Below are 24,233 nucleotides of genomic sequence, written 5' to 3'. Positions count from 1 at the left end.
TGAGTACTGAACAGTGTTGAACTGACAAATAGAACTGGTGGAAAGTCATTTAGAGTCATTGAAAAGCAATTCAAGATTATTGAGTCTTGTGAACATCACGTGACTGGTTAAGCCACTCACAACTCAACAGCTCTACCAAACTGTGAGCATACTCTCAGGTGCGTACATTACACCCTGATATGCTGTACATCTTCCGATATTGTTTCAAAGCTTTGTTCCGATCCATTTTCTACATCCGTCCCACTCCACCACATTCCAGGAAGACAATCGCCATCTTGAGGCACATTGAGAAGGAGCATAGAAACATAGAAACATAGAAAATAGGTGCAGGAGTAGGCCATTCTGCCCTTCGAGCCTGCACTGCCATTCAATGAGTTCATGGCTGAACATGCAACTTCAGTACCCCATTCCTGCTTTCTCGCCATACCCTCAGCTGCGAAGAGCAGATTAGGGCATGTGCACACGGGGCATTCAGTTATAATTCTCTCGCCCGTCTCTCCTCAGGCTGTTACTTCACGGGCGACGGTGGGTACAGGTCAGAGGAAGGCTATTACAAGATCACCGGCCGCATGGATGACGTCATTAACATCACCGGGCACAGGATGGGCACAGCTGAGATAGAGAATGCTCTGGTAAGGTCAGAGGCAACCTGGCGATGCGGGTTGGTGATTGGTTGGGAGACAGGGTCCGTTCTCTGATTGGTGAGACGTGACAAGTGGGGTTCCCGAGGGATTTTTATTGAAAGCTCAGCTTTTCACCGTGTATATCAATGACTTGGATGAATGAATAGAGAGTTGTCTATCCAGGGTGTGGGCCTTGGACCTCTGCAAAGATATATTGGATGGGGTACAGCACAGGTTCACCAGGATGAACCCGGCACTGCTCCCACACGTCGGCCTCGGACTAAAATTGAAGTCGGGTTTTGATGGTCTCAAAGACTTTTGCTCAGTAAAGTTATCAAGGAGTATAGAGCAAAGGGGGTTAAAGTGACTTCAGGTACAAATCAGCCGTGATCGACTTAAATGGGCGAAGCTAATCGAGCGCTGAGTTCATGGGCCGAGCCGATCAAGTACTTCATCCACAGGCCTAACTGATTAACTACTGGGTCTATTGGGCAGCTGATCGCTCCCCATAGACCCTGTGCTGGGCCATCTGTCCCCAGGGATCCTGGAACATAGAACATAAGAAATAGGAGCAGGAGTAGGCCATTTGGCCCCTCAAGCCTGTTCCGCCATTCAATAAGTTAATGGCTGATCTGATCCTGGCCTCAACTCCACTTCCCCGCCCGCTCCCCATAACCTTTGAGTCCCTTATCGTTCAAAAATCTGTCTATCTCCAGCTTTAATACATTCAAAGACCCAGCCTCCACAGCCCTCTGGGGTTGAGAATTCCACAGATTTACAACCCGCTGGGAGAAGAAATTCCTCCTCATCTCTGTTTTAAATGGGTGGCCCTTATTCTGAAACTATGCCTGCTAGTTCTAGATTCCCTCACTAGGAAACATCCTCTCCGCATCTAGCTTGTCGAGCCCCCTCAGAATCTCGTGTTTCAATAAGATCACCTATCATTCTTCTAAATTCCAATGAATAGAGGCCCAACCTGCTCAACCTTTCTTCATATGCTAACCCCTTCATCTCAGGAATCAACCTAGTGAACTTTCTCTGAACAGCCTCCAATGCAAGTATATCCTTCCTTAAAAAAGGAGACCAAAACTGCACGCAGTACTCCAGGTGTGGCCTCACCAATACCCTGTACAGTTATAGCAGGACTTCCCTACTTTTATACTCTATCCCCCTTGCAATAAAGGCCAACATTCCATTTACCTTCCTGATTACTTGCTGCACCTGCATACTAACTTTTTGTGTTTCATGCACAAGGATCGGGTGGCACCGTTTAATATTTTATGTTTTGCAGGTGAACTCCAAAAAGAGTTTCATGCACAAGGACCCCCAGGTCCTGCTGTACTGCAGCACTTTGTAATCGCTCCCCATTTACATAATAATTTGCTTTTTTATTTCTCCTAACAAAGTGGATAACCTCCCATTTTCCCACATTATACTCCATCTGCCAAATGTTTGCCCACTGACTGAGCCTGTCTATATCCCTTTGCAGATTCTTTGCATCCTCCTCACAACTTGCTTTCCCACCTCTCTTTGTATCATCAGCAAACTTGGCTACATGATACTCGGTCCCTTCATCCAAGTCATTAATATAGATTGTAAATAGTTGAGGTCCCAGCACCGATCCCTGTGGCACCCTTTGCCAACCGGAAAATGACCCATTTATCCTGACTCTCTGTTTTCTGTTAGTTAGCCAATCCTCTATCCATACTGGCGCACTGGAGGCGGTGATATATTAATATATTACCCCCAACCCCATGAGCTCTTATCTTGTGCAGTAATCTTTTATGTGGCACCTTATCGAAAGCCTTCTGGAATGCTGGACCCTCTGCCCCCAGGGACCCTGTGCCGGACCAACTGCCCCCAGGGACCCTGTGCTGGACCCCCTGCCCCCGGGGACCCTTTGCTGGACCCTCTGCCCCCAGGGACCCTGTGCCGGACCCCCTGCCCCCAGGGACCCTGTGCCGGACCCCCTGCCCCCGGGGACCCTGTGCCGGACCCCCTGCCCCCGGGGACCCTGTGCCGGACCCCCTGCCCCCGGGGACCCTGTGTCGGACCACCTGCCCCCAGGGACCCTGTGCCGGACCCCCTGCCCCCAGGGACCCTGTGCTGGACCCTCTGCCCCCAGCGACCCTGTGCCGGACCCCCTGCCCCCAGGGACCCTGTGCCGGACCCACTGCCCCCGGGGACCCTTTGCTGGACCACCTGCCACCGGGGACCCTGTGCCGGACCCCCTGCCCCCGGGGACCCTGTGCTGTACCCCCTGCCCCTGGGGACCCTGTGCCGGATCCCCTGCCCCCAGGGACCCTGTGCTGGACCCTCTGTCCCCGGGGACTCTGTGCTGGACCCCCTGCCCCCAGGGACCCTGTGCTGGACCCTGTGCCGGACCCCCTGCCCCCAGGGACCCTGTGCCTGACCCTGTGCTGGACCACCTGCCCCCAGGGACCCTGTGCTGGACCAGGATTTGGGACAAAGCACTGTCTTGTTCCAGGTGCCATGGAACTGTTCTCCAGCATCAGGAGAGATTAGAAAAATCAATATGACCGAGTTTGTGCACAGACCATGTTATTGTAACGCAGCCGAAAACAACACTCCGTCCAAACATAACTGAGACTTGTCGCACCGGTATCTGGCAATGAAGCCTCGGGCTGCTCCGATGGCCCCCTGCACTGATCCGGAGAGTAGCTGAGACACACATACCAGTAAGGCCCCAGTGCCGAGCCCCTTTCTGACCTAAGTATTGATGATCTCACCCGTGACAGTCGGGATATTGCAGTTGGCTTCAGGCCACCTTTCAAAAGGCTTTTGACAAGGTCCCACACAAGAGATTAGTGTGCAAAATTAAAGCACATGGTATTGGGGGTAATGTATTAACATGGATAGAGAACTGGTTGGCAGACAGGAAGCATAGAGTGGGAATAAACGGGTCCTTTTCAGAATGGCAGGCAGTGACTTCTGGGGTGCCGCAGGGTTCAGTGCTGGGACCCTAGCTATTTATAATATACATCAATGATTTAGACGTAAGAATTGAATGTAATATCTCCAAGTTTGCAGATGACACTAAACTGGGTGGCAGTGTGAGCTGTGAGGAGGATGCAGGGTGACTTGGACAGGTGAGGTGAGTGGGCAAATGCATGGCAGATGCAGTATAATGTGGATAAGTGTGAGGTTATCCATTTTGGTGGCAAAAACGGGAAGGCAGATTATTGTCTGAATGATGACAGATTAGGAAAAGGGGAGGTGCAACAAGACCTGGGTGTCATGGTACATCAGACATTCAAGGTAGGCATGCAGGTACAGCAGGCAGTAAAGAAAGCAAATGGCATGCTGGCCTTCATAGCAAGGGGATTTGAATATAGGAGCAGGGAGGTCTTACTGCAGTTGTACAGGGCCTTGGTGAGACCACACCTTGAGTACTGTGTGCTGTTTTGGTCTCCGAATCTGAGGAAGGATGTTCTTGCTATTGAGGGAGTGCAGCGAAGGTTCACCAGACTGATTCCCGGGATGGCAGGACTGACATATGAAGAAAGACTGGACTAACCAGGCTTATATTCACTGGAATTTAGAAGAATGAGAGGGGATCTCATAGAAACATAACATTCTGACGGGATTGGACAGGTTAGATGCAGGAAGAATGTTCCTGATGTTGGGGAAATCCAGAACCAGGGGTCACAGTCTAAGGATAAGGGGTAAGCCATTTAGGACCGAGATGAGGAGAAACTTCTTCTCTCAGAATTGTGATCCTGTGGAATTCTCTACCACAGAAAGTTGTTGAGTCCAGTTCGTTAGATATATTCAAAAGGGAGTTAGATGTGACCCTTACGGCTAAAGGGATCAAGGGGTATGGAGAGAAAGCAGGAATGGGGTACTGAAGTTGCCTGATCAGCCATGATCATATTGAATGGTGATGCAGGCTTGAAGGGCTGAATGGCCTACTCCTGCACCTATTTTCTATGTTTCTATGTTAGGAAAGAGAAAAGGATTGTGGCTTTCTGGCCCTGATTGCTATCCATTGACTCATCTGTGGGTGTAGCTGAAAGCAGACTGAGAGGAGGCCTGATGGAGGTGTTGAAAATGATGATGGGGTTATTACGGGGAACCTGTTTCCACTTGTGAGTAAGCCTAGAACCAGGGGGCATAAATATAAGATAACCACTAACAGGTCAAATAAAGTATTTCGGAGGAATTTCTTTACACAGCGCGGTGAGAATCTGCAACATGGATGGGTTGAAGCAGATAGTGTTAAAGCGTTTAAGGGGAGGCTTGATTCATACAAGAAGGACCGACTCACCATCACCTTCTCAGGGGCAGTTAGGGATGGACAATGAATGCTAGCCTTGCCAGCGACGCCCACATCCCGTGAATGAAGTAAAAAAATAGCATAGATGGTGGCAGGTTGGGAAGAAAGTGGAAGGGAGCTTGTGTGGGGTATAGATCAGTTGGGCTGAATGGCCTGTATATGTACTGTAGATTCAGTGTAATAATATGTATGTAACACTCACTGTCTCGGCTCATATATCGGTTCATGTATGAAGCCTGCTCAGTTGGATGAGGCACTGGTGGGCAATGCTCCCTCTAAGTTAATGGCCCTGAACTTGCGGCCTCCACGGGTCCGTATGGAGTTCTTACGGACCGGGGAAGGTGCTGGAAACCGACATTTCCATATCTGTCAAGTTTCTGGCTTGACCGATCGTAGCCAGATTAGGAACGAGGACATTTGTAAGTGGAAATTTCTAATATTTACGCTTACAAATGTCCTTAAAAATCTTGCGCCTGAAAAAGCAGGAGCATAACCTACTTTTACAGGATCAAGTGTTTTAAAAAACACACAAACATATAAAAATAAAGTTATTAAAACATTTATTACCATTAAAAACCCTCCCCACAACGGTAAGTTTATTTAAAAAAACGTAAAAAAAAAAATTCCCGTTTTTTTTTAAAGACATTAAAAACTTTAATTGAAATGAATGTAGTGTAATTATTTTCTATTTATTATTAGTATTTTGGGTGTTTGGGGCTGTGTTTTGGGTGTTTCGGGCTCTATCACAATCATAGTAATAGGAGTTTAGGACTCTGCGGAACTCCTATTACTAAGATACCTTGCCTGATTGGCTGCCCAGAGCCATGTGACTCCAGCTGTAGGCCTGCGCACGCGTTGACGTGCACGCTCTGCGACTGGCAGTCAGGAGAGGCCTCAGCATCGGAAGGTCCAACGTGGGCAGCAGCTTAAGGTAGGTGTGTATTTTTTCTCTAAAATGCCGGCGGGAAAGCCAAACTGGAATTTCAGGGCCACTTATTTTGTTTGGAATTGTGGACCACTTGCAGTTTCGTGTGTGCGGAAAATTTCACATTGAGAAAGCCGGTCACGGGACCAACAGAGAGCTGGGTGGCCACGCAGCTTAGAGGGAGCGTTGCTGGTGGGGCTGGTCGCTCATCAAGCAGGACCCCAGTATAATTCAGCACTTTGGGAGAAGGGAGGACAGAACTGGAGGTGATAAGAAACCTGTTAATTGATTGAAATGGTGTTTCTCTGTTCAGATGGATCACCCGGATGTGTCAGAGTCTGCAGTGATTGGCTACCCTCATGACTTGAAAGGGGAAGGTAGGTGTGAGAAACAGTAATGACATTTATACATTTAACCCATTAAATGCGGTGGATTCTGGTGTCCATAGCTTTCTGTAACTCACTTATCCCTCATTAATAAAGAGATTTATTTTGTGCGGTGTGATGTGGAGTTCTCAGGTGGTTTAATTGAGGACCTTAGTTACTGCAACCTCACTTTCAAACTGAGGAAGATTTTTGATCAGCAAACTCCCACAAACAGCATTGAGAAAATGACCAGATAACCTGATTTGATGAAGGGATAAATGGCGGCCAGGCCACCAGGGAGATATTCCCTTCTTCTTCCTTTGAATAGTGCCGCGGGATCTTTACGCCCACCTGAAATGGCAGAAGGGTCTCGGTTTAAAGTCTCTTCAAAAAAACAGCACCTCCAACAGTGCAGTGTTCCCTCAGCACTGCACTGGAGTGCCAGCCTAGATTTTTGTGCTCAAGTCTCTGGAATGGGACCTGAACTCACAGCCGTCTGACTCCGAGGCGAGAGGGCTACCATTGAGCTACGGTTATATTCTTCCACTTATCCCACTATAAAATAAAACAGTTAGAAATGTTCAGGTCATACATATATTCACAAGGCCCAAAGAACCAGTCAATTCCTTCCCTTTGCCTGCTTCAAGTGGGACTGGTGATTTTTGGTACCCTGGTGAGTGATGTTCTTCACGTTTGCCTACGGCGTGACTACGTTGTCCCTGTTCTCTGAAGAGTGCAGGTGAACATTGTCAGTAAATGAGCACATTTATCCATATATTGTTTGATAGGTCCTTACTACACAGTATAAATGCACACGAGGCCCATGCTTGAGAGAAGGTCAGTCTGTGACCTGTCCTTTATTCCTTAGCACTCAAGTGATGAAGGTGGGTGGAGCTTCCCACTTTGTACCTGAAGGCCCAGGTTAGGAGTGTCTCCCACCTAGTGGTCATTGTTCTCACAGATTACACATGCGTTACAATGCTGGTTGAATACATGACATCACCTCCCCCCCAAAGTCTTATTGGGATCACAGGTTGAGTCTCTCTGGTGGTTTACGCTCTCTTGTAGAGCACCTGAGTTGGGGCTCCGGTTGTTGGGCGCTGGCCTGAGTGTCTGCTGTTTGCGGTACCTCAGGCCTATCCAGACTGCCCACAGTGATTGGGCTCTCCTCCCTTTGGTTCCGGTCTGTGGTGGAGTGAACTCTACATCGTGTTCTTCTTCTGCTTCTTCCATGGGGTTGCTGAACCTCCTTTTTGTTTGATCCACGTGTTTGCGGCAGATTTGTCCATTGGTAAGTTTAATTACCAAATCCTATTTCCCTCTTTGGCAATCACAGTGCCTGCGAGCCATTTGGGCCCTGCAGCGTAGTTGAGGGCAAAAACAGGATCATTTACATCAATACATCGCGCCCTCGCATTCCTGTCATGGGAGTCATATTGTGGCTGGCGCCTGCTCTCGACAATTTCTTTCATGGTGGGGTGTATAAGGGATAGCCGAGTTTTGAGCGTCCTTTTCATTAGCAGCTCTACGGGTGGAACCCCTGTGAGCGAGTGTGGTTGGGATCTATAGGCCAACAGGAGGCGTGATAAGCGGGTTTGTAGGGAACCCCCTTGGATTCTGAGCATCTCCTGTTTGATTATCTGCACTGCTCGTTCTGCCTGGCCGTTTGAGGCCGGCTTGAACGGTGCCGTTCTGACATGGTTAATTCCATTGCCTGCCACGAAGTCCTGGAATTCAGTGCTTGTGAAGCACGGGCCATTGTCGCTGACCAAGACGTCCGGTAGACCGTGGGCGGCGAACATTGCCCATAGACTTTCTACCATGGCAGAAGATGTGCTTGAATTTAAAATGTCACACTCAATCCATTTGGAGTAGGTGTCTACTACAACCAAAAACATTTTTCCCATGAAAGGACCTGCGTAGTCCACATGGATGTGTGACCAAGGCTTGGCGGGTCATGGCCAGGGGCTAAGGGGGGCTTCCCTGGGCGCATTGCCCAGCTGAGCACACGTGTTGCACCTGAGAACACAAAGTTCCAGATCTGCGTCTATCCCTGGCCACCAAATGTGACCTGGCATTGCCTTCATCATGACAATGCCCGGGTGCTCATTGTGGAGTTCTCTGATGAACACCTCTCTGCCCATCTGGGGCATGACTACTCGGTTTCCCCACAGTAGGCAATCGGCCTGAATCGAGAGTTCATCCCTGCGCCTGTGAAATGGTTTAAATTCCTCAGGGCATGCCCTGTACGTGGCTGCCCAGTCCCCATTCAGGACACATTTCTTGACTAGAGACAATAGCGGGTCTCTATTTGTCCAGACTTTAATCTGACGGGCTGTCATGGGTGAGCCTTCGCTTCCGAAAACTTCAACAGCCATGACCATCTCAGCAGCATGCTCGGTAGCCCCCTCAGTGGTGGCTAGTGGGAACCTGCTGAGTGCATCGGCGCAGTTTTCGGTGCCCGGTCTGTGCCGAATTGTATAGTCATAGGTGGCTAACATGAATGCCCACCTCTGTATGCGGACCGGTGCGTTTGCATTTATGGCCTTGTTGTCGGCCAAAAGGGACGTTAGGAGTTTGTGATCTGTCTCCAGCTCAAATTTCCCGCCAAACAGGTACTGGTGCATTTTCTTTACAGCATATACACATGCGAGCGCCTCCTTTTCTACCATCCCGTAACCCCTTTCTGCCTGGGACAGATTCCTGGAGGCATAAGCTACCGGCTGTAACTGACCCATGACATTCACATGCTGCAACACACACCTGACACCATAGGATGACGCATCGCACGTTAACACATATTTCTTACATGGGTCGTATAGTGTTAAGAGTGTTGGAACATAACAAATTGCGTGCTCTATTAAAAGCCCTTTCCTGGCTGTCCCCCCAGACCCATTTGCGACCTTTGCGTAGGAGCACGTGTAGCGGCTCTAGCAGCATGCTCAATTTGGGAAGAAAATTACCAAAATAGTTCAGGAGCCCCAGGAATGAACGCAGCTCCGTCGTGTTACAGGGTCTGGGTGCTCTCTGGATCGCTTCCGTCTTGGACGCAGTAGGGCTGATCCCGTCTGCTGCTACCCTCATCCCCAGGAATTTTACCTCTGGAGCTAGGAAGACGCACTTCGCCTTTTTCAGTCGCAGCCCTACCCGGTCCAGTCTGCATAGCACCTCCTCCAGGTTGTGTAGGTGTTCTTCAGTATCGTAACCCGTGATGAGGATGTCGTCTTGAAAAACCACCGTCCCTGGAATCGACTTGAGGAGGCTTTCCATATTTCGTTGGAAGATCGCGGCGGCCGAGCGAATCCTGAACGGACATCTGTTGTACTCAAACAACCCCTTGTGTGTCGTGATGGTGGTCAGCTTCTTCGACTCACTCGCCAGCTCCTGGGTCATGTAAGCTGAGGTCAGGTCCAATTTTGAAAAAAGTTTGCCACTGGATAGCGTCGCAAAGAGGTCCTCCGCTCTCGGTAGCGGGTACTGGTCTTGGAGTGACACCCGATTGATGGTGGCCTTGTAATCACCACATATCCTGACCGACCCATCCGCCTTGAGCACCGGCACAATCGGGCTCGCCCAGTCACTGAATTCGACTGGCGAGATGATGCCTTCCCTCAGCAGGCGGTCCAATTTGTTTTCTATCTTTTCCCGCATCACGTACGGCACCGCTCTGGCCTTGTGGTGTACTGGCCTGGCATCCGGGTTTATATGAATCACTACCTTGGCCCCCATGAAAGTGCCGATGCCGGGTTGAAATAATGAGTCAAATTTGTCCAGGACCTGTGAGCATGATACTCGCTCCACAGAGGAAATTGCATTGACATCGCCCCATTTTCAGTTCATGACAGCAAGCCAACTCCTCCCCAGTAGTGCGGGACCATCCCCTGGGACAACCCAGAGTGGCAACCTGTTCTCCGAATCTTTGTGGGTCACGACTACAGTGGTGCTGCCTAGCACCGGAATGATCTGCTTTGTGTAAGTCCGTAGCTGTGCGTCAATCGGCGATAATTTTGGCCTCCTGGCCTTGGACGCCCACAATTTTTCAAACTGTTTGATACCCATCAGGGACTGGCTGGCCCCCGTGTCTAGCTCCATTGATACTGGGATGCCATTGAGGAGCACTTTCATCATTATCGGTGGCGTCCTGGTGTATGAACTGTATACGTGCTCCACATGAACTCGCTGAACTTCAGCTTCCAGCGATTTCCCCCAGCGTTCATTTCTGCAATTTCTGCAGGTATTTTGCTCATCTCTGCAAACTCCGGCTGAGTGTGTGCTTCCACGCCTTCAACATGAGCTGTTGTTGGAAACAAAAGGTCCCTTGCCAGTCGATTGTCCCTGACTGCCCCTGTGACTGTCCTTGAATGCGCCATTAACAGGTGCTGTTGGCCCCATTACTGGCCGCATTGTCTCTTGCAATGGCGTGAATCGCCGTTCAACTTACCATTGTCTCTGTCGAACTCCCCCTCTGGGTTCGACTACATGTTGGGGCATGCTTGATTGCCCTTGTCTGCCTGGAGAACTGTGTGCTGCTTTAACAATGTTGAATCTCTGTCCCAACCATTCCTTAACACAATACCTCTTTTCTGTCCTGCTAGTGGCCATGCTCGCGTGGTTTAAATCCAAGTTTCTCGTTGCCATTGATAGGTCCTTACTATACAGTATAAATGCACACGAGGCCCATGCTTGAAAGGTCGTCAGTCTGTGACCTATCCTTTATTCCTTAGCACTCAAGTGATGAAGGTTGGTGAAGCTTCCCCTTTTGTACCTGAAGGTCCAGGTTAGGAGTGTCTCCCACCTAGTAGTCATTGTTCTCACAGTGTACAACTTAGGTCATATTATACATGGGTTACAATGCTGGTTGAATACATGACATTGTTTATTTGGGTACAGTCAGAAAACAATATTTTTCCAAATGGTATTTTTTATTAATTATATTCGTTGCTGTAATGGATTGGCTCTTCATGGGTTCTTGGCTTAAGAATTCATAGCAACACATTACTATTAAGAACTAGTTGGTTTATTCACAAAGGTTTAACAATCACAGTACACATTACCAAGTTCATCCACTCAGCTCATGACTGCATATCTCATTGTGGATGACCTAGACCCAACTGGCTGGGGTTTTATTGAGTCTTGTGAACATCACGTGACTGGCTAAGCCACTCACAATGCAACAGCTCTACAAACCTGTGAGCATACTTTATACTTTACACTTGCCAAAGTGCAATAATGGGTACAGGTTGTGATCTTCAAACATGCTTCTGTCTCCTTTCCTTTTGTTAGCTTGTACAACTTAAAAAAAAGAAGCCTATTGGAGGGAGTTATCCATGTTAAGAAAGCAACCTTGAAATTCTCATCCAATTAAAACTGAAGCATGATCACTGCATTTGCATTACACATGAAGGAGTGACAGGTGTGATCTCTCAACACACAGATGACTGTGATAATCATTTTATACCGCTTGCCCTTTAGCTAACTGCTCTTCCCTATTCCACCATGTCATGTATTGGAGTGTTAGATCTCTTAATTTCCAATGAAATATGAACTCCGATTGTAGTTTTAATGTCACTTTATTTTTGGCAGCTGTAAGAAATTCTTGGCTTTAAGCCAGGTCTTTGTCCTTCTGAGAGCACATGGTCAAAATGGCTGTACTTATACCTGGATCAATTTACAGAAAAGAACTCACCTTCTTTGACCTTATTGGCTCAATTAATAGTCTTTTAACCTTTTAATTGGCTCGCTACCCAAAGTCCTAAAATGTCAAGTTGATTGATGACTTAATGCAACATGCTGAACTGCACGTAGCAGCCTTGACTTGGGGGTCTGTGAATTTTCACAGTCTGTCTAAATGCAGCCTGTTTGAATTCTCTATCAATCCCCCCTTTGATTCTTTCACAAACTGAATCAGAAAACATCAGGTATCACTGGTTAAACATTCTACAAAATAATTTCATACATGTTAATAGAGTTTCCTTCTAAAATTTGTTGATGTGTTTCGCCACATGTCCGGACTAGTAGCTTCCACACAAATTTACACCAACCCGAGTTCCATCGTGGCCACAATGGAAGTCTGGTTTTAGTAGGTTAATTAACCTTATTCCAATTTAATCCAAATCAATATCTTAGTTCAACCAGTAAACAACCTTCCCTTAAGCATAACATACCCTTGTGCCATGTACAGACGGTCCGCTGGGACCTGCAAGATGTCTCACATGCGGGACAGCAGCTACAGCCACCTGGTCGCAACAACATTTAATCAACATAAACAAACAATATAAAAGTAAAATAATTACGACAAATAGAATTAAACCTTCCACCAATGTAGTTCCTATTGAACCTAGCCATTCAGTGGCTCCACTCCACAAAGTGAATGATGGGGGTTGCTTAAGTTTTTCTACCTCCTTTTGGATATGCTCCGCTAAGTGGGTAATTTCTTCGGAGCTATCTGGGATATATGTGCAACACTCAGTTCCGAGTAGGGCGCAAGTACCTCCCTTTTCAGCCAGGATGTAATCAAGGGCCAGTCTATTCTGTAGGGCTACTGTGCGGATTGCTACCATTTCTGCATTGATTTTAACTAGGGCCTCTGAGGTATCATTGGCTACCCGTTCCCTTGCCAGTCTGGCGGTCCCATACCTGGGGATCAGAATGGCAAAGAACCTCTCTGTTCCTGTGATAGCTCTCTTAGGACAGTGTAAATGTTCTGACAGTGACTTTATATGATACATATAAGGCACAATGTAGGCTAAATAGCAGGATCCCGTCCAATTCTGGGGCAGCCAAGGGTAGGCCTTGTGGCCACACACCCAACAATTAGAAATGTTACCTTGTTTGGCATAAATGTATGATATATATATATATATAAAAAGGTATTTACATGCAATTCCCTTGCTACTCTACTATTTCCCTTTGGTGCAGAGGGTCGGCTAGTAAGAAGTAGGCCTATGCCTAGAATACCTACAATCAATAATACAGTAAATTTATACATTTTCGCAAAATGTAATTGTCCTTGATAGATTTCAGCTTCAGTTACGGGTGCTCGTTTAACGTGTGAAGCGTGGATCCAGGCTTTCTTTCCTTGGACTTTAACAGCTGCCTGGGTGGTCAATAACACTTGATAAGGTCCCTCCCACTTAAGGTTCTTTATGCAACTTTTTCACATACACCCAGACTCCCGGGATGATGTCGTGTCCTCCTTCGGGTGGATTACCCCAAGCTGCCGATACCTGTCGGGAAACAGAACTAATAGCATTGGTTAAGTTCTGACAGTATGATAACAAAGTGTCACTCATTAAGTGAACATCAGCTTTCCGTAAATCGATAGTTCCTGGCAGCGACATGGGTCTTCCTGTTATAATTTCAAATGGGCTTAGACCTGTAGTTCTGTTCGGGGTTGCCCTAATGCTACATAGCCCTATTGATAGTGCCTGGGGCCATGGTGTTCCTTCTTGGTGATATTTGGCAAGCCGTTGTTTCAGAGTTCGATTCATTCGCTCTACTTGTCCTGATGATTGTGGGTGATAAGGACAGTGTAAATCCCACATAATGTTCAGTAACCTACAGACTTCTTGGCAGACAACACCTGTGAAGTGTGTTCCCTGATCTGAGTCAATGCTACTCGGGACTCCCCATCGGGGAATGTAATCCTTACACAAGACTTTTGCAGTGTGATTGGCTGTGGCTCTTTTAGTTGGGACAGTTTCTACCCATCTAGAGAATCTGTCGACCATGACAAGAATGTTAGTGTATCCTTGGCATGAAGGAAGAGATATATAATCAACCTGCAGATGCTGGAATGGTCCGACAGGAGCAGGGGACCTCAATTGGGGCATTACCGTGATGGGTCCAGAATTATTTTTCTGGCAGACCACACAGCGGTCAACTACCAGCTGGGCATGTTTTTTAAATCCCCGACCCCACCAGCTTTTCTGGAACCATGCCGTCATCTGTTGTGAGGCCAAGTGTCCCCACGAGTGAATCTGTTGGGCTAAAAAAGGCATAAGCGCTTGTGGCATGACTGGCTTGTCGGTAACTCTTTGTCTCCAGACACCATCTTCGCATAGCTTAATTCCTGCCTCAATCCATGTCCATTTTTCCTCTCGGGAGTACTCGCCTTGCATTGTTTGAAGGTCTTGTGTCAGAGTCCTGAGTGCTTTCAATTTGCACATCTGTGTTGGTTCTTCTGGAGGAACGCCCTGTGAGGCGGCATCTTTAGCTGCCTGGTCGGCTAGGGCACTTCCCTGTGCTTCTGTGGTATTTTCCTTGGTATGGGCCTTACACTTCAGGATGGACACTTCCTGAGGTAATTGTATGGCCTCCAGTAAGCCTCGGACTTCTTTTCCAATTCGGATAGGTGTACCAGCAGTAGTGAGGAATCCTCTTTTCCTCCATAACAGACCAAAGTCGTGAACGACTCCAAAAGCATAACGCGAATCTGTGTAGACATTAGCTGTCTGTCCTTCTGCTATTCGACAGGGCCCGTAACTCGGCCTGTTGTGCTGACGTTCCTGAGGGTAATCATCCTTTTGCCACTACCTCATATAAGGTTGTAACTGCCCATCCTGCTTTTCTGGTACCATTGTCAACAAAGGAGGAGCCATCTGTAAACAGGATGAGGTCTGGGTTGTGCAAAGGCTCCTCTGCTGCGAAGGCTGCTTCTTCTGTTTCTTTTAAAATCTCCACGCAGTCATGCTCTTCACATTCTCCCCCCTCTTGCTCCCTTGATTCTGACATCGGGAGCATAGTTGCGGGATTAACCGGGTTGGCCCGGACGATATGGAGATTAGGAGCTTCCAAAACTGCTGTCCAGCGGGTCCATCTAGCTGCTGTCACCTGAGACATTCTATTCATAGACAGCAAAGCGTGTACGGTGTGGGGACACTTGACAATCAGCTTTTGGTCGAGGACTAGACCCGCAGTGATCATTACCGCTCGACATGTAGCTTCCATGGCCCTGAGGCAACTTTCCCATCTGAGGGCTACCTCATCCAGTTTTGCCGAATAATAGCTAATAGATCTTTGCCGATCCCCATGTTCTTGTGTCAGTATAGCTGTCATATATCCTTCTTTCTCATGGACAAACAGGGTAAATGGCTTACCACTGTCGGGGATTCCCGGAGCCGGTGCCGAACACAAAGCCTTTTTCAAACTCAGGAAGGCCTCTTGTTGTTCCTTAGTGAAGCTGATGGCTTCTTTAGAGGCACGTTTCCCCTTTAGAATTTTATCATTCAATGGCTGAGCAAGCTGTGTGAAGGAGTCAATCCAATTTCTGTTAAAGTTACACAATCCCAAAAAAGACCTTAGTTCCTGAATAGTGGTGGGGTTTTTAGCAGCCCGAATGGCTGCAGTTCTATCCTGGGTAAGTTCTCTCTTTCCTTGTGAAATCTTTTGTCCCAGGTATACAACCTCTTCTTGGGATATTTGTGCTTTGTCGATGCTGGCTTTATGTCCTTTCAGCCAAAGGTGGTCCAGCAAAGCTCGTAAATCTTGTTCATGCTGGTCTTCCGTGTTTGAAGCTAGCAGGATATTGTCTACATATTGGATGACTGTGAATGACAGGGGAGGTAATTCTCGCAAATGGCTTTGTAAAGCCATGTGGAATACCATAGGGCTGTTGTGGAAACTCTGCGGTAACCTGGTCCAAGTGTACTGTTGCCCTTGGACAGTGAAAGCAAACCACTGTCGAACCTCCGGTGCCAGAGGCACCGACCAAAATCCGTTGGCCATACCTATAACCGAGAAATATTTATGTTCCAGTTTGAGGGCATTAAAAGTGCTGGATGGAACTGCGACCAAAGGAGCTTTTTGATCAATACACTGGTTAGCGCTCCTATAATCGACAGTCAAACGCCAAGTCTCATTAGATTTCTGTACCGGCCACACGGGGCTATTGGAGGAGCTATGTGTTTTAATAAGCACCCCATGTTTCTCCAATTGCTGAATAACCGGTAAGATTCCTGCGATGGCAGTTGGACTGATGGGATACTGTTTAGTGCATGGAGGCTTGGTCCCAGTAAATGACGCAGGCTCCATCTGGAGTAGGCCACAATCGTTCTTATCTTTAGCCCATATCGGGTGTTCCTTCAATTCTTCCTTCTTCAAAGTTCTAATTGACCATGTCACCCGACCATCCTCGAAATGCAACGATGAATCTATTTGGATTAGAACGTCCATTCCCAAAAGGGGTTGATCTACTGGGCCTATCCAGACCGGCGTGGTTAGTTCATGTGGACCCAGCCCTATAAGTACCAGTGTTGTCCTTTTAATTTCCATTTTATGGCCCCCAACTCCATAGGCTGTACGTGCCCTACCATCCAACGACAAAATGTCTCCATATTGTAGGGGTAAGCATGTTAATTCCGCCCCTGTGTCTAAAAGACAGTCCACATCCTTATTGCCCACCCTCACAGTTATATATAGCCCATCTCCTCTCTGTTGTATTAGTGCGAGGAGGGGGGCCAGGGTGGGCTCTAACCGTTTTTTGCTATCCCAAGTAACTCCTTCTGTTGTTGTATTGTCAGTCGCTTAAATGTTTCTATGAGGTCGTTATCTTGTGACAAGCCTGGCTTGTTGGCTGAATTGTATCCCTGGCTGCGTCCTCTTCCCCAGCCACGACCTTGCTGTTTCGCCCTGCACGCCTTGGCCCAGTGACCTTCTTTCCCAAAATAATGACATTTTCCGGGTAATTTTCCTAATGACTGTTTATCGGAATCCTGGGATTTCCATCCCATAGCCTGTACAGCTCGGACTTTAGCTCCCATATCCAGATCTAATTGGTTACATCGATCCACCAATGCTGCAAAGGTAGTTCCTCTACCTTCCCAGTCCGGTAACACTACCTTAAGCATTTTGGACAGTTCTGGCTTTAGACCTGCCACGAAAGCTGCTTTCAGGGGTCCAAACACTTGTTCACCCATTTCCTCATCCGTATTATTCATACCCAAATGTTCTAGCCATGTACATCTAAACCGCTCGTCATACTCCAGGACCTCCTCTGTTCCTTTCTGTTGGCAGGCTGCAATTTTTCCCAAATCGGTCTTAGCTGGACTGAAGGCTTGCAGCCAGTGTTTAATCGCCTCCCATCCTGCGTCTAATTCTTGCTCATCCTGCCCAAAGCTTCTTCTACCTTGTCGGGCAATTTTCTTCCCTGTGTTTTTGGCACCACTATGGTCAAAATTTGCACTCCGTCCCAGGGATGAAGTTGATATATATTTCTTAAGCGGTTCAATTGGTCCCACGTTTTCACTCCCCCTTTCTTTGGATTGGGCAATTCCTTGGACCATTTATCAATTTTCTCTGGGTCTGCTGGATCATGAAATAAGTATTTTTTATACAGCCTTTTCTTCGGTTTTTGGTTCCGCCCTCATCCGCAGTCTCTTCTGATTTGACTACAACTCGTCTTTTTTTAAATGGGGCAAAACGCACCCCTAATTCTTCATCATCCTCCGACACTGTATTGTCGGAGGATTCAGAATTCGTATCTATTCCTCGGTCGTGTCTTTGGGTTTGCGCTTTTAATTTATCCAAACATGGGTACCCTGGGAATTGACCGATACATTTTCCTTTTCCTATTACTGTCTCTTGACCTAATGATTTTTTCCATTCTTTAATTTCACCTTTTAAGATCTTTAACTTCCGCTTCCGACTTTTCAAGTTCAAGTTTTTTCTGTCGCAGCTGTGCACAAACTGCTTGCAATTGATCCTTTGTACTGGTCAGTTCTCGATCATGTTGGGATCTGGCCCATCTAGTTCGCTCTTTATTTTTCATAAGGGTCGTTTTTCTCCAGACCCTTTTAATCTCGTCCAAGGACTATTGTCCTTTGGAGGTTCCGTACTTTTGTTCGATCTTAATACAGGTTTTAGATAAGTTGAATTCTTGCTCTATGTATTCTTTCAACAGTTCGAGAATTAAATCTAGCGAAACTTCAGGTGTTGCCTGCCCACCTTTAACAGTTGTCGGCAATTCTTTGTTCTTATCTCCTGCTGCCATAATACTGATTTCTTGACTGGGGTCTCGAGTCGTAGGCTTTCCAGCCGATTAATAGGTCGGTGATTAATTAACTAACACACCGCCGAAGTTTAGACGTCTATGGGACCTCGAGCCAACTACCAACCGGAGGGTTCGCAAACCAGAGGCTTTCGGAATCGCGTAGTAGGAGAGGCGAATTTAGACTTTTGACCGAGGACTTTTATAAAGAAGAGTCCTTACCTCAGTATGTAGGTCCGATGTCCAAAATTCAGTTTCTTCCCTCAGCGATCCTGTTCATGACGCCAAAATTGTTAGATCTCTTAATTTCCAAAGAAATACGAACTCCGATGGTAGTTTTAATGTCACTTTATTTTTGGCAGCTGTAAGAAGTTCTTGGCTTTAAGCTAGGTCTTTGTCCTTCTGAGACCACATGGTCAAAATGGCTGTACTTATACCTGGATCAATTTACAGAAAAGAACTCGCCTTCTTTGACCTTATTGGCTCAATTAATAGTCTTTTAACCTTTTAATTGGCTCGCTACCCAAAGTCCTAAAATGTCAAGTTGATTGATGACTTAATGCAACATGCTGAACTGCACGTAGCAGCCTTGACTTGGGGGTCTGTGAATTTTCACAGTCTGTCTAAATGCAGCCTGTTTGAATTCTCTATCAGGAGTGTTCATTATTAACCGAGAACCTTTATGGCATATCGGAGCTGAGGGGAAGAAATGGGAAATAGTCAAGTCCAATGCAATTCTAACATAAGCAGATATTATGAGCATAAAGTCACATTTAACTCGTAGGGAGTGACGGTTACCTTGTAAGACATGACCTCTTTATGAAACCATGTTGGGTGTCCCTAATATGTCCCTCCCTATCCAAGTAATCATATATTGCATCCCTTATGATTCCTTCAATCATCTTACCGATTACTGATGTTAAACTTTTGGGCCTATAGTTACCCGGGCCTGCCTTGTCACCTTTTTTTAAATGGGGACCACATTAGCCTCCTTCCAATCTGTAGGAACCATTCCAGAGTGCAGTGAGCTATTAAACATACAGGCCAGGGGCTCATACAGCACATGTCCCATCTCCCGGAGGACCCTCACATAGCACATGTCCCATCTCCCGGAGGGGCTCACACAGCACATGTCCCATCTCCCGGAGGACCCTCACACAGCACATGTCCCATCTCCGGAGGACCCTCACACAGCACATGTCCCATCTCCCGGAGGACCCTCACACAGCACATGTCCCATCTCCCGGAGGACCCTCACACAGCACATGTCCCATCTCCCGGAGGGGCTCACACATCACATGTCCTATCTCCTGGAGGACCCTCACACAGCACATGTCCCATCTCCGGAGGACCCTCACACAGCACATGTCCCATCTCCCGGAGGACCCTCACACAGCACATGTCCCATCTCCGGAGGACCCTCACACAGCACATGTCCCATCTCCCAGAGGACCCTCACACAGCACATGTCCCATCTCCCGGAGGGGCTCACACAGCACATGTCCCATCTCCCGGAGGGGCTCACACAGCACATGTCCCATCTCCCGGAGGGGCTCACACAGCACATGTCCCATCTCCCGGAGGGGCTCACACAGTACATGTCCCATCTCCCGGAGGGGCTCACACAGCACATGTCCCATTTCCCAGAGAGGCTCACACAGCACATGTCCCATCTCCCGGAGGACCCTCACACAGCACATGTCCCATCTCCCGGAGGGGCTCACACATCACATGTCCCATCTCCCGGAGGACCCTCACACAGCACATGTCCCATCTCCGGAGGACCCTCACACAGCACATGTCCCATCTCCCAGAGGACCCTCACACAGCACATGTCCCATCTCCCGGAGGGGCTCACACAGCACATGTCCCATCTCCCAGAGGGGCTCACACAGCACATGTCCCATCTCCCGGAGGACCCTCACACAGCACATGTCCCATCTCCCGGAGGACCCTCACACAGCACATGTCCCATCTCCCGGAGGACCCTCACACAACACAGGTCCCATCTCCCGGAGGGGTTCACATAGCATATGTCTCATCTCCCAGAGGGGTTCACACAACACATGTCCCATCTCCCGGAGGACCCTCACACAGCACATGTCCCATCTCCCAGAGGGGCTCACACAACACATGTCCCATCTCTAGGAGGACTCTCGGGTGAATATCATCCGGCCTGGCTGCTCTGTCTATTTTCAAGTTCTTAATTCATTCTAAAACAATATGTTTATCTATCTTATTGCTTCTCCCAGGAGATCACGTGGTTTGGGGTGGGTTGGAGTGTAGATGGTGTGATACACAAGGTATCGCAGTTGTGTGGGACAGGCTCGTTGGACCAGGTGGTCTTTACCTGTCTATCATTGTTCGTATGTTCATGTCTTTGGTACGGAGCATGGGAGACATATCTGAAGATAGCCATGCCTATATTTTCAGGCTGTCTGGAGGAAGGTGGTGAAGAACATTTGGAAGGTATTCCCATTGTTGTCTGTTCACAAGCAGTTTCATAGAAACTTGCCATCTGTGAGTCTCCTTGCTGCCAAGCAACTGGCACTTTTCTCGCTGCCGGGTAGCCAATCTCAACACGTGAACTTGTTGGAGTCAGCGTGCCTGCCCTGAATTCTGAGGCTGGGTTTGAAGCACATTGTTGGGGCAAAGTGCAGGAACTTCACTCTGCTTGGGAACCGATGCTGTATCTGACCAAGTGGACAATATGGGTGCAACAACAAAAGGAATTGTTCTATTCCCAGCACTGGTGCCCCATTCCTTACAAAGAACAAAGAACAAAGACCCACTTCCACGTGATTTACACATAAGCTGTTTCCAGCACCGTGGGAAAGAGCTGGCTCTGCAATCGTCACCAAAGGTGCTGTTGGGAAGAATTACTGCCGCACTGTTACACTCTATCTGCTTCAGGCATTCTTCCCATCCACTTACAGCGTGCATGTGTGCAAGCTGGCATGACACTTACTCTTACTCCTTCCATGTCCTTGACTTGAAACAAATCATTTGCTCTTCCTTGGCAACTTCTGTAGCTACAACTAATGTTAACCACCAAATCAATATTGTTAATTTCTGAAAGATCCACCGATGGTACCTAGAAATCAAGATGATACTCAGTCAGCAGCGGGTTTTATTCATGAGGAAATGCTGCTTACCTTAAGCACATGTGACCTGAGTGTTTTTTATAAATGAAGTAGTTGTTTTTCTGGATGTTAATTTAGTGGACCATCTCTCGATGGACTAGAAGCCTGGGTTGAGTGGCATAATCTCTAAGACAGGGCCACGATAAAGATGCATAGTACACACTGTTGGTTAAAGGTTTAAGAATGTACCTGCTTATTAATATCCTAAGGGAAGGAAACCTGCTGTCCTTACCTGGTCTGGTCAATGTGTGACTCCAGACCCACACCACCGTGGTTGATCCTTAACTGCCCCCTGAAGTGGTCTGGCAAGCCACTCATTTGTATCAAAACCACCACCAACCACACGGACTGCAGCGGTTCGAGAAGGTATCCCACCACCACCCTTTCAAGAGCAAGTAGAGATGGCCCATAAAAATGCCAGCCTTGCCAGTGACGCTCACGTCCCGAGACTGAACCCCGCTACACTTGCCCCACAGAAAAACCTGACTACACATTAGCTGACCAGGAAAGATGATTGGAGATATTTATAATCTCTTCAGTGATTGAGCCAACATGGCTGCTGGGTTGTTGATGTTGATGCTTCTGATCCAGTTCTACGCCAGAATGCACACTCATGTACCTGGCCTTTCCTGATTGGTGCTTTGTGCTTTGTTTCAGCTGCATTCGCCTTTGTTATTTTGAAAGACAACAGGACCATTTCTGAACCGCTCATTGTCAAAGGCCTCAGATCAATTATTGCCTTGAAGATTGCAAAATTTGCTGTTCCAGACCACATCCTGGTGAGTGGCCCCCCCCACCCCCCTCGCCCCTTCAAGTTTACTGGTTGGAGTCAATGAGCAGGTTTCGGGGCAGCACTAAGTATATGTGTTAGCGCGGGTCTGTAATGGAGTGCTGACGTGAGATGAGGCATGAGCGCTTTCAGCTACAAACCCATTGCAGCTTTTGTTGTTGTATCTTTGCACTCTTCCCTCGGAAAGAATAGTGTGAAGCAGTGCGAGTGCTTGCGGGCTTATAAGTCATCATAGGCAGTCCCTCGAAGCGAGGATGACGTGCTTCCGCGTCAAAAAGTTCACAGGTGTTTCAATGAAGGACCTAAAATTCCAGGTCCTGAACTAAATCTTAAAGGGTGGAAGATGCCTGTGTGTGGATTTTTTTAACGTGGGGTGACTGTTGCACACCAGCCACCACACGAGCTTGATAGAGCTAGGTCTTGGTCCAGTAGCAAGGATTAACCAAGACGACTGGAGACCAAGCTCTGCTGCACGGACCTAGTGCGCACACATATCGCAGCGTGTATTACCAAACCTATTTTCTGGAAATGGTTACCATTTTAGACCAACTTATGGAATTTTTACTGAGATCATAAAGCCGCAACAGCAGCTCCACAGAAAACAAAACCTGGGCAAAATAGGCAAGATGCAAATTGTCCACTAAATGCTCAAAACTAAAAGAACTCCAAATTTTCTTCACTTTGCCAAGACACTTAGAACTTTGGCTTATCACAGTCTGATCGGTGGCCTTGTTGTTTTCATATCTGCACGCTGTTCCTTTGGCAAGGATTCACAGGCTGATTAACAATCTGACAGGCTGCAATCTGAATGCTCTGAGCGTGGCTGTGTTATCATTTTCACCCAGCCAAGTGGGTGGTGAGTCCTCCGCGGTGGGAGGGTTTTATGGGTTCCCATAACCGATACGTTGAGGAGGGGAGGGGGATCATCCACACCCAGCAGACTGGAGTATCCTGCTGGGAATGTCGACCCTGAATGCAGTCGGAGCTCCGGTCTCCAGTCGCCAGGACTGCCTGGAGCGGGTGTTGAACCTGGCACCTTCTGTCTCAGAGGCGGAAATAATGCCGCGGAGCCCAAGGCTCGCTTGCCTGCTGTGCCAGCGTGGAGGCAAGGCATGAGAGACGGAAAGATCGGCAATTAGGGATGGCCAATAAATGCAGGCCTTGCCGGCACCGCCCACATCCCAGGAATTAATTTTTTTAAATCACCTCTATAAACAGTTCTGTAAAGTAAAGGGGCCATAAAATGACACATCAACGCACACCAATTTATCAATAATCACTTCTGGTCTATAACCCATTCGCAGTGTTTTTGACCAATAATGGCCAATATTAGCACAGGATTTTTGGAACAGGAATATTAGCACAGAATAGCCACCACCCCCATCCCCGCCACACACGTGGCTATGTGAGACCGGTGGTAGAGCTTGCTTTCCACGTATCAGCCTCCATAGCCCCTCCATGCACCCATGTACCATGAACTTATGCTCCCTTCCTTGTTGGCACCTCATCCGCATGTATGAGGGAGACACAACGCTGTATTTATGTGAATGTGTGTGTGTGTGTCTGTGTGCGTGTGGGGTGTCTGTGTATGTGGGTGTGTGGTGTGGGTGGGGTGGGTGTGTGTGTGTGGGGGGGGGGGGGTGTGAGTATAGTGTGGTGAGTGTGGGGTGTCTGTGTGTGTGGGGTGTCTGTGTGTGTGTGTGTGTGTGGGGGGGTGAGTATGTGTGAGTGTGTGTGACTGGTGGTGGTGGGGGAGGTTGTGTGTGTATGTGGGGGGGTGGGTGGGTGAGTGTGTGTGTGTGTGGGGGGGGCTGTGTGAGGGTGTGTGAGTGGTGTGTGGGTGTGTGGGGTTGTGCGTGTGTGGGGTGTGCGTGTGGGGTGCGCGCACGTGGGGGGTGGGGGTCTGGGTCTGTGTGTGAGTGTGGGGGCGGGGTGTATGGGGGGGGGGCAGTGGGGGTGCAACATCTTCCATACCTGCCACTTCCACGACCGAGAAGGGCAGGGGTGCTGGGGGAATGCCTCCTTTTCTGGTATTTCTGGAATGAGTCACAGGTTTTCTTTCCTTCCTTAGCCTGTGTTGTGCATAAAACGATTCCTGTATGAA

At 48.0% G+C, this 24,233-nt stretch overlaps 1 protein-coding gene across 2 annotated transcripts in view; it reads left to right on the top strand.

Moving 5' to 3' along the window:
- Window positions 1-24,233, top strand: part of LOC139273301 (acetyl-coenzyme A synthetase 2-like, mitochondrial) — a 90,912-nt gene that overhangs the window by 59,358 nt on the left and 7,321 nt on the right. For both annotated transcript variants that reach the window (XM_070890039.1, XM_070890038.1), the window contains 3 exons: window positions 505-632; window positions 6,159-6,222; window positions 21,997-22,118. In XM_070890039.1, the coding sequence (XP_070746140.1) occupies window positions 505-632; window positions 6,159-6,222; window positions 21,997-22,118 (314 nt within the window). The remainder of the gene's footprint in view (window positions 1-504; window positions 633-6,158; window positions 6,223-21,996; window positions 22,119-24,233) is intronic.

The sequence above is a fragment of the Pristiophorus japonicus genome, chromosome 9 (assembly GCF_044704955.1).
Source record: "Pristiophorus japonicus isolate sPriJap1 chromosome 9, sPriJap1.hap1, whole genome shotgun sequence".
In the NCBI taxonomy this organism is placed as follows: domain Eukaryota; kingdom Metazoa; phylum Chordata; class Chondrichthyes; family Pristiophoridae; genus Pristiophorus; species Pristiophorus japonicus.
Note: the sequence above shows the minus strand (reverse complement) of the source record. Positions and strands in the feature narration are given on the sequence as shown.